Genomic DNA, 10,891 nt, shown 5'->3' with positions numbered 1-10,891 from the left:
TTCATGCGCTACCCATGCTTCACATGATTGAGTGTGCAGATGATCGTCTTATGGGCTTGAGTCAAGTGGATCCTGAGGAGGACGAATTTGTGTTGGCTTCCTGCCGTCAGTTTTGGGAACCTTCACAGTAAATATCAGAGAGTGCTGACAAAAGGATAAATAGAGGGTTTTGAGAGAAGTGAAGGAAGATATACGTATATATAGAAATATTCTGAGTACTTGGTGAGCAAGTTATTTCAGACTACATGCAAATATGATTTATAGGCTATTAAATATTCATTATATTTGCTTGAATATAGGCTAGTTTTTCTCACTTTCTCAATGCCTGTCTAGAGATTATCAGTCTTTTTTCTGGTAAATTCTTTCTTTCTCTTTCGCGCTTGTTGACACTCTGTGTGTCCAAGGTGTTTACTCGAGATTAATTAGTGGTCCTGGGGGAGACAGAGGATAGAGAAGTGAATTTGAAGAGAGATGTCTGCCTAGAAAAAGAGACTGGGATTTTCTGCTTGGTGGGTTTGGAGCACGCAAGATAATAGTTTATGATAGGTAGTATGCTATGTAAAGAATTCTTATATAGACTTATAAACCACAGATCATATGCATAATACATTGTATTTTTATAGTACGGCAAAAGAAAAACCCCAACAATTCATTGTTTCGTAGCGAAAGTTAACCCTAACCCTAACCCTGCCTAGGGAGGCGCTGTCCATTCCAGATCTCTGTCCCCCTCTCTGCGGTGAGTCGCACACGGTCTGGCTGCTCTGTCGTATATCCTACAGCCCTGTGTAAGATCCACGTGAGGGCCATGGGCAGCCCTTGCGCCATCACGACAGCAAGCTATCCCCTGCCAGTGGATACTGGGGCTGCTCCACTGAATGTACCCACATGCTCCCCTGGCTAGCTGTGCTGAAGTGGGGATTTTCTGTAATATGTTGATCAATCCTAGGTGTGCCTCAGTTTCCCTCTGTACTGTGTATTGCTGCCCAGTGGGGGGAGGGGGGAAAGGGTTAAGCCTGCTCTTGGGGCAGCGCAGGAGATGTGCGGGTGTATTGCGCCTTGCTCTCTGGGCAGCAGTGAATAGGTCATTAAGTAACTAGCTAGAACCTGCTGAAAGCCACCCCGTATCAACGCAGAATCCCAGAATCTGAAATAGACAATGGGAAGCCCCCCCCCACTGGAACATTCACACCCAACAATCAATGATCAAGAGGAAAGAAGTGCCCCTAGGGTGACCAGACAGCAAATGTGAAAAATTGGCACAGGGGTTGGGTGGGTAGTAGAAGCCTATATAAGAAACAGACCCAAAAATCGGGACTGTCCCTATAAAATCGGGACATCTGGTCACCCTAGGTGCCCCCAGCAGGGAAGCTGATCAGAAACCATCTGGAGAACAAAGGACTGAGAGGTGACATTAGAGACACAAGGTCGGGGAGGTAATATATTTTATTGGACCAACTTTTGCTGGTGAGGGAGACAAGCTTTCAAGCTACACCGAACTCTTCTTCAGGTCTGTGATGCTGTTGGGGTGTCGTGCAGTGTCCATGTGGTGGGGCTGGGTGCCATGGTTTCTCCCGGAGGTGGTGTCCCATGGGTTGCGGAGTTGGCTCCACTTTTTGTTTTTGTGGTGAATGGGTCATCAGGTTTTGTGACAGTTGTGTTGGGTTTCTTGCATGATTTCCAGGTAAGTTTCCTGGTGGCTTTCTTTGAGTCTCAGAGCCCAGGCTCCAGCCTGAGCCCAAAAATCTACCCTGTTATTTTTCGCCCCACACTGATCCAGGCTCCCAGTGCCCTGGGTTTTAGTTTGCAGTGTAAACATACTCTAGGAGTCTATCTCTGTTGGACTTGCTGGGCACAGCTCATAGTGTGAAGGAGGCATGCTGGAGCCCAGGGGCTCAGTCTCGGAGGCAGGGAGGCTGCATGAAGGAAGAGTGGGACCCCTTGGAGGTCTGGCACACTGAAGGGTTCCTTCAAGATACTGTTGAAAAGTTGGGGCCTAGCACAGAGGTTGTGGATCTGTGTTAGAGATAGGTTACTGAATGCACTGGTGGTATTTTGCAATAAGTGACTTGCAGCAGGAAAACAAAGTTAGTCAAAGGAAAATGGCGTATAATCAGCTCCCTCAGAGCAGAAGCACAGAACAGGTCAGGAAGAGAGGGATAAATGTTGGAAAGTTCAACGAGACGCAATTGATTGCAGGCCGGAGAAGCTTGATTGAACCAAGAAGCAGGGTCCAGACCCGGGCAAGGTTCCTAAAGAGTCTGAGAACAACAGAAGTTGCAGCCGCAGCAGCAGCAAGGCACGCTGGCGAGGCCTGTTCTCCTTGCAGCAGGGCGTGCTCGTGACCCGGTTCCCCTTCGCTAGGGCTGAAGCAGTGGGAGCTGGACCTGAGAGTGAAGGAGCTTCAGTTAGAGAGACAGAGATTAGGCGCAGGCCTACATTTAAATCGCTGCAGCTCTGCTGCTGTAGCGCTTCAGTGTAGACACTACCTACCCCAACAGGAGAAGGACCCCTCCTGCCAGCCGAGGTAATCCACCACCCCGAGAGCCAGGTCGAGGGGAGAATTCTCCTATCGATGTAGTGCTGTCTATACTGGGCGTACGCTGTCCACACTGAAAAATCCACACCCCTGAGCGACGCAGTTAAACCAACCTGATTTCCTAAGACCTGGCCTAGATGACCGTGAGAGGCAGTGAAATCATGAGGAATAACAATGGAAAAACCAGGAAAAGCAGCGAAAGCATGAGCTGGAGATGAAGAAACGGAGGGGCAAGTGAACCTACACGGGGTAAATGGTGAAGGACCATGGGTTACCTATTCCACAGGGAGCCTAGATACCAAAGTGTTGCCCCAGTTTGGGGGGGAGGATATAGATGCCGACCTCACTGCCTTTGAGAAGGGTTGGAATTTGAACCTGGTTGACCCTGCACACCGGCTCTGCTGTCTCACCCCCCATGCTCGGTCCCCCAAAGCCATAGAGCCGTACAGCCAGATGGACGGCGTACTGGGGGCTGGGAACTGTTCAAAAAGGCTCCACCGCTTAAGTTTGACCTGACAACTGAGGCTTATAGGAAAAGTTTTTGGGGTGTGCAAAAGACCCAGGATGTGACCTAAATGGAAGCCTGCTGGGGGAATTCTATCTCCACAGCTGGAGTAAAGGTGCAGGCATCACCGCGCTGGGGGATTTGTATAACCTGGGTGGGTTGGAACAACTCTCTGAGATATCTCCCCATGAGCTTAAAACGTGGCTAGTGAACAGAAAGCCTAGAGAGCTGCATAGGGGTGGGGGGCAGATGCATTTAAGGCAGTAGGTCTGGGTATGAAAAGAGACCCAAAGGAGACTGGCCTAAGCATGAGTCCTGGGAAAGGGGATTAATTAAAGCCAAAGTAGGGGGAGCAGCCAGCTCCATTAGACCCCTGCCAAGGGATTGCAAGGAAACTGAGGCACAAATGCTGAAAGGAAGGACAACCTGGTTCCACATGTGAAGCTGTGTGCCCTGCCTATGACTCAGATCTCAGTGCAGACACAGGAAGAATTGGGATGGCTCGTACCTGCGGTTCTCCAGGACATCAGTTTTGGCCACGTCCTTTGGAATGACTGTATCACTTTTAAGACAAAATCCAGTCTTTTTCTGTAACAACCAAGAGTTTGAACCAAGAGAACCAGAAAGCTCAGACTGGAGGTGTCAGTGAAAAGGCAAATAGCTCAGTTGGCAGGGAGCAGGGCATTTCCCCCCTTGCCTGTAACACTAAGGAAAGGCTGTTAAGCTCAGGACACCTGTCTGTCTGTCAGCAGGCCCCTATATCTGAGTGGGGCAGAGGAACGTTCCCCATCTCCACAAGGGACATGTGAGTCACACGGGCTCCGGCAAAACTTCCCTGAGGCTGTGGCCAAGGGAGCCAGCTCACAGCCTGCTCTCCCTGGGGAAACAGAGTCAGAGCTGAGCCCAGTGGGAGCTGAGACCCCAGCTGAGTGTGGGCCGACATGGGCAGGACAGGAGGACGCCAGGCAAGTTTGCCTTCTCCAGCGGGGAGAAAAGTCTCAGAGAAGGGTAAAGCAGCCGGACGGCTGCTGCTATTAACACAGACACTTTGTCAGTGGGTGGCCATGGCCATGGTGGGCTCTCTTAACCAAGAGGCCTCAAATTACAGCCCACCAGCAGTTGGGACGGCAGGGCAAGAGGGGTCTCTGTCCTGGGGGCAACAGCAACAGGTTAGACCCAAAAGGGAAATTGGGTTGCTGGAATACACACAGCCCTGGGATTGGGACACAGCTCTGTTGTAAAGTGTTGAAGGCTGGAATGTCGTTGCCTTAGGAATACAGTTCAGACTGCCCAGTGCATCTGTCCTTGGAGTGCCGATGTTATCGTACGAGCAGGGGATCAGGCACCCTGCTCGTTCAGCAGATCTCAGTGTTACTCATGAAGAAAGACCACTGGCACAGGTCGGTGACAAAGGCACCCATCCAGGTTTATTGCCCTCAAGACACAGTTTTAGTGCCCTGGCTCCATGGTTACAGGTACACTCACACATGAGTGCCCCGTGGCAAAGAATAGCTCAGTCATCAGCAGGAATCTCTGTTGTCCCCATGGCTACACAAAGGGTTAAGGTCAGGGACCCCAAAAATGATAGACTGAGACAAACAACCGGAATAAACACCTTACGTACCACCTTACGTGTTTGTTACCTCCCCTTGTTCCTCATATCTTGGACAGAACACTCTTATTCATTATTTTGTCAAACCATCTTATCTCGTACTAGATTGGGATGTATCCGTACAAGCTAGGATATATTTATGTAACTATCTAGTGCCTAGTACACCAGCAACAACTTTGCCAAGTTCATGTACTGGACAGTGAACTTGTGAGCATCTGCTTTAATATGTGGCCTGACTTGGGTTCACAGCCTTTGGTTCAGGCCTCAGATTTGGCACCAGGCCCACTGCTCTAAGCTCTCTCTCTCTACTACAAACTCCAGAGGGGGCCCGCCAGTGTGCGGGAGCCCCCTGCCTCACCAGACCCTCGGACACCAGAGACATGGGTGGGTTAAGACCAGCCTTGCAGGGGGACAAACCTACACTGACCCCCCAAATGCTCAAGGGGTCACTCCATATCCCAGCCTAGGGGGCAGGACACCCCAGGCTGCAGCCAAGATGGCGGACACATGGAGGAACCTGGAGTCATGCCAGGATCCTATCTCAGTTTCTAACCCAAAGGTTTTGTGGTGGCAGGAGAGCACAGAGCTGCATGAAAATTCCCCACTGCCCCCTGCCAGTGTCATCGAACAGACCTGCCCTAAGGGAGGGGATGTAAGACTGCTCTGAGCTGTGTATTGGAAACTGTAAGTTTGATTGATTAGAAACTGCTGTAAGAATCTAAAAAGAGCCTGGTAGGACAGCTACGAAGGGGATGGGAAATGTGAAGTAGCAGCTCTGCATAACAGTTGTGGGTTTGAACTTCCACAGGTCACTGGTTAAAGTGACCCTGCTCACTTCAGTCTCAAAGAGGGAAGAAATGTGACAAAGTGAAAATTTCCTGAAATATTTTGATAAGTCCCACAAAAGTCTCGGTTTCCCTCCATACTTTGCATGGCTACCCGGTGCAGGCAAAAGGGAGCTCCTGGGGCAGTGCAGGAGACATGAGGTGTGTGTGTCTGGGCCCCAATGAACAGGGTCATTAAGGAACTGGCTGAAGCCAACCCATTTAAAGAAGAATCTGAAGGAGACAATGGGAAGCCCCAGTGACCAGAACATTGACACACTGAGCAGAGACCAGCTGGAGGACAGAGGGCTAGTCCATAGGTGCCGACTTCTAATGGCGCTGGTGGGTGCTCGACACCTCTCTGCCCCCAGCCTCGCTTCGACTCCACCCCGGCCCCGCCCCCTCCTGCCCCCATTCCAACCCCTTCCCCAAAGTCCCCGCCCCAACTCCGCCTCCTCCCTGCCCCTATTCGACTCCTTCCCCAAAGTCCCCGCCCCAGCCCCGCCTGTTCCCTGCCTCCTCCCCTGAGTGTGCCACATTCCCGCTCCTCCCTGCTCCCTCCCGGAGCTTGCTACAGCTGTTTGGCAGTGGCAAGCACTGGGAGGGAGGCGGAGGAGCAGGGATGCTGCATGCTCAGGGGAGGAGGCGGAGGTGAGGCGGGGCGAGGCAGGGCGGGGAGCTTGGCTGCTGGTGGGTGCAGAGTACCCACTAATTTTTCCCCGTGGGTGCTCCAGCCCCGGAGCACCCACAGAGTTGGCACCTATGGGTCAGTCTACGCTAGAAGCACAACATGGGCTCAGCTGCACAATGCAGCTGCCCTGCTGTAGTGTGTCTGGGGAAGATGCTCTTCCATCAGCATCACAACTCCAGCTCTGTGAGGGTGGTAGTTATGGCGGCGGGAGAAGCTCTCCCAGTGACATAGCGCTGTGCACATGGGCGCTTAGGTCGGTGTGACTTACGTCGCTTGGGAGGGTGGCTTACTCACACCCCTGAGAGACATAAGTTATACTGACAGAAGTGGTAGTGTGTACAAGCCCTGAGGCGTGACAAGCGTGGGCTTTGGGGAGACGCTGGGCTGCTCTCACCTGGGACTGACAAAGGGCAGAGACCGTGACAGAGCTTGAGTTGGGGAGTCCGTTTCAGCTTGGCTGGGTGAAGCCGTGGCCTGGCCAGACAGACTGTATCTACCTTCACTTCTCTCTGCTCCCATAAGGATTTCCAATGCTGTGTGCTAGGTGACTGATAAAGCCGCCTGATTTGAAACACTGCCGGGTGTCACTGCAAACACCTGCTGGGGTGTCGGAGCCCCCGAAGAGCAGCCAGGTCTCTCCCTGGAGTCTGGCTCAGTGGGAAACACTGAGCAGAGCTCATGGGGTGAAGCAGGAGGGCTGGAGTCCAGAGGCTCCATCTCAGAGGCAGTGAGGTCACATGGCCGGCCCTGCAGGAAGAGTGGGCAGGGGCACCATTTCAGATTTTGGTGTCCATGGGGCAACTTTAACCATGATTCCAGGGGCTACTTAGACACCTGAAAATGCTAGGTTTTTGGCAGATAATAGGGGTGGGGGAGCACAACCACAAATGATAACTCAAAGGGGGGGACTCAGCTCAAAAAGTTTAAAAACCGCTCAGGGTGCAGTGAGGGGGTAGCTAGGGGCTGTGTGCCAGGAGAGGGGTAACTCAGGAGGCAGGGAGGGGCTGTGGCTGCAGGGCCAGGTGCTCAGTCCCTAGTTGGCACAGTGGGGGCAGCTCTGCTCCATGTGGTCATGTGCACACCAGCCTGGGCCACGCCGTCCTATGTGGTCACCTTGGCCACCGGCCCCAGTGGTTCATGGGCACTGAGAACTACGCTTACCTTAGCCTGTAGATCACAGCAGCCGTTACCCAGCTCACGTGGGGAAACTGACTGGGAAATACAGAGGTGCCTGGCATCACCGTTCACCTTGCGCCCAATGTTTCTCTGTGCCGTCCCAAGCCCCCTAGCAGGGCTCAGGGCCAGCCCTGCACAGCAGGGCTCGGGGAGGGAGCAGAGCCAAATGGAAGGCAGAAATCTGGGTGACACCCCCCTCCCATGCATCACCTCTGCGATATAGCCAGTTGTGGGGGAACCCAATCTCTGTTCATGCAGGGGGGGCAGGTGCCCTCCCTAAATTGCACCTCTGAGAGTGGGATCAGCTGAGGGGCTGGCGCACTGAAGGGGCTTCTCCAAGGAACCATTTAAAAGCTGGGGCATAGCACCAATCCTGTGCGTCCCTGACACCAACCAACACTAGGGCAGCACAAGGATCATCATCATCCCTAATCACATCAGCCATGCCATCAGGGGCTCGTTCACCTGCACATCTACCAATGTGATAGATGCCATCATGTGCCAGCAATGCCCCTCTGCCATGTACATTGGCCAAACCGGACAGTGTCTACACAAAAGGATAAATGGACAGAAATCTGACATCAGGAATCATAACATTCAAAAACTGGTAGGAGAACACTTCAACCTCTCTGGCCACTCAGGAACAGACTTAAGGGTGGCAATTTTGCAACAGAAAAGCTTCAAAAACAGACTCCAGCGAGAAACTGCTGAGCTTGAATTAATATGCAAACTAGATACCATTAACTTGGGTTTGAATAGAGACTGGCAGTGGCTGGATCATTCCACATATTGAATCTATTTCCCCATGTTAAGTATCCTCACACCTTCTTGTCAACTGTCTAAATGGGCCATCTTGATTATCACTACAATTTTTTTTCTCCTGCTGATAATAGGGCATCTTAATTAATTAGCTTCTTACAGTTTGTATGGCAACTTCCAACTTCTCTGTATGTATATCTATATCTATATCTTCTTACTATATGTTCCATTCTATGCATCTGATGAAGTGGGCTGTAGCCCAAGAAAGTTTATGTTCTAATAAAAGTGTTAGTCTCTAAGGTACCACAAGTACTCCTGGTCTTCTTTCATCATCCTGTCTGTAGATGCTCTGTCTCAAAGGCAGAAATTCCCTTGCAAGCAGTGTTGCCAATTTAGACTTAGTGACTTTTTGGTTTCCTTAGCGAGAAAATAAGTGTCAAAGTCACCAGTGACAAATCTAGTGACTTTCACTGCCAACTACAGTGACATTCAGAGAAAGAAGTCACCAATATCTTTAGTGACAAAATCATTCACAAGCAGCTCAATAGTGTTAATAAAATCCATTCCATGCTCCATTCTGCTGCACAGGAAGTCAATGTCATTACGTCTCAATTGAGCACGTCCTTGGAAGGAATCCCATTCCAGGACTTCTTGGGCTGAGATCACTATAATTTGCAGGCGAGGAAAACAAGTTTGTGGAGGCTAATTAAACAGTTTGCTAAAGCCAGGCGCTCTTTGGAGTGAGCAGCCCATTAGCCAGGCCTTGTTTTTACCCATATGTGGTCTTTCTTGCCGCCCCATAGTAGGTAGCGCCCCCTATAATGCAGGGAAAGATGGCTAATGAAGTGGGCAGGCTTGGGGAGGCAGTAAGCCAGCGAGGCGAGCCGCACGGGTGGACCGCGGGGTGGGAGGAGACAGGGCCACGGGCCCCAATGGGATGGGGATCACCCTGCCTCCAGGAATGAAGCCCTTACTACAGGATCAAAGGTGGAGCGAGCTTGATTTCAGTTCCCCTTTTCTCCTTCCCCTGGCTTGGCCAGGGGTTAGCTGCCCAGCTGTTTTCAGAAATCAAACCCTGGAAGCGGGGGGAAGGGGGTCCGGGTGGCGGATTTTTGGTTTCAAATCTACTCTCTTGGCTCCCTGCAGCGCCGAGCTCGGGTCGGGTGAACGCCTCTTGCCACGCAGGGCTCAGCCCCGCGTCCCGACACGGCCTGCGGCGACACACTTTGAGGTCTATGGTAATTGCTCAGAAAACGGGGGCGGGGTTGGGCTGACTGACGTGACGCCCCGCCCCCGCCCCTGGCTGTCTCGACAAGCGGCCACTCGGGCCAGTCATGGTGGGGCGGACCCTGCTCTCGGGACTCTCCCATTCGCTGCCAAGAAAGGGAGGCTCGGCTGAAACTAACCAACCCCAGCGCGGCCGCCTGCAGGGTACCGCGTGCCCTGGCCAATGAGCGGCCGGAGGAGAGAGGCGAGAGCGCGCGCGCCCAGCGCGTGTCCGTGCTCTGGGCGCGGCTTACGGGACTCCCCGCAGCCCCGCCCCCGGACTACGGCTCCCAGCAGGATCCGCCTCACTCCCGAGGACGTGACGCCCGGCCCGACGCGCCGGAAGTGGGTCCCGGCGATATGACGACGTTTGCGCGCGACACCGCCCCTCCGACGGCTGGGTGAAGGTGACGGGTCGGAGCGCGCGGCCCAGACGGACCCGATCCCCGGCCTCGCTCGCCATGGCCGCGCGGCAGCTGCTGAGCCCTCGCGGGGCTGCTGCCCTGCGCCGCTTCTCCGCCGCGGCCGGCGCGGTGAGTGGGGGGCGGGGCCTGGGGCCTTCTTCTCCCTGCCCCCCCCGCCCCCGGCGATGACTCTGGAGCCGAGTGACGCCGGCTCCGCCCCTCCCCCCCGCCCCCGGGACACCCCGCCCCAGGGCCGGGCTGGGGCCGCAGCTGGGCAGCGGCTTGGCCTCAGCCTTCCTGCTGCTCTGGGCCCGAGCCTGCCCCCCCACCCCGCATTGTCCCTCCTCTGCCCCCGCGCAGGGCCTCCCCGCTGGGGCCCGGGCAGCGCTGGGTAGGACTGGGGTAGTGCTGGGGGGTGGGTGGTCCCAGGTTAATGCCTGGCCATGAGGGAGAGGTGCTGCTTGCTGTGGGGCTGGTACCAAGTCACCTTGGCCATGTGCTTTCCGCAGACAGCTCCTAAGAAAACCCAGTTTGGCTCTTTGAAGGACGAGGACCGGATCTTCACGAATCTCTACGGACGCCATGACTGGAGGTGAGAGCCAAGCTGCACAGCCTACAGTGTGACTCCTCACTCCTGGACCGCTCGATACTGCCCTGTACTTCTACTCTGATTACAGCTGGAGTGTGGACCAGTGGGCACTGGGAGCCCTATGGCGGGTGGGAAGAGATCCTATGTTCCGGTCACCCCCTACTCCTAGCCGTAGGGCTGGATAGGTGCTGGCACCTGTTAGGGGGCTTATTCCTTCACCCACTTACTTCCCTGGTCCTTCTCGCATGAACTGAGAGCAACAATATCCGAAGTCCAAAGGTGCAAACAATTCGATGTTTATTGGGGTGAACTTCCAGCAAGCATGATTCCAGTTTCCTTCCTTAGTGTCCTCCTTCCCAGCTCTGACACCACAGAGCCTTACACCTGTGTCCCTGTTCCCATTCCTGCCCTTAGCCAAACATTATTCCAATTTCCTTACTCCCATTCCCTGTTCCCATTTCCCCCTTTAGCAAAACATGATTGCAATTTCCTTACCCCATTCCCTGTTCCCATCTCCCCCACACACACA

At 53.6% G+C, this 10,891-nt stretch overlaps 1 protein-coding gene across 1 annotated transcript in view; it reads left to right on the top strand.

The window, feature by feature from the left end:
• The first annotated feature begins 9,740 nt into the window (after positions 1 to 9,740).
• The window catches only part of NDUFV1 (NADH:ubiquinone oxidoreductase core subunit V1), a 5,840-nt gene continuing 4,689 nt past the window's right edge, over positions 9,741 to 10,891 (top strand). The window contains exons 1-2 of the mRNA XM_074954473.1: positions 9,741 to 9,902; positions 10,283 to 10,365. Coding sequence (XP_074810574.1) covers positions 9,831 to 9,902; positions 10,283 to 10,365 — 155 coding nt within the window. The 5' untranslated portion in view covers positions 9,741 to 9,830. The remainder of the gene's footprint in view (positions 9,903 to 10,282; positions 10,366 to 10,891) is intronic.

The sequence above is a fragment of the Natator depressus genome, chromosome 6, assembly GCF_965152275.1.
Source record: "Natator depressus isolate rNatDep1 chromosome 6, rNatDep2.hap1, whole genome shotgun sequence".
Classification (NCBI taxonomy): domain Eukaryota; kingdom Metazoa; phylum Chordata; order Testudines; family Cheloniidae; genus Natator; species Natator depressus.
The sequence above is the reverse complement of the archived record's forward strand: the minus strand, read 5'-3'. Positions and strand labels throughout refer to the sequence as shown.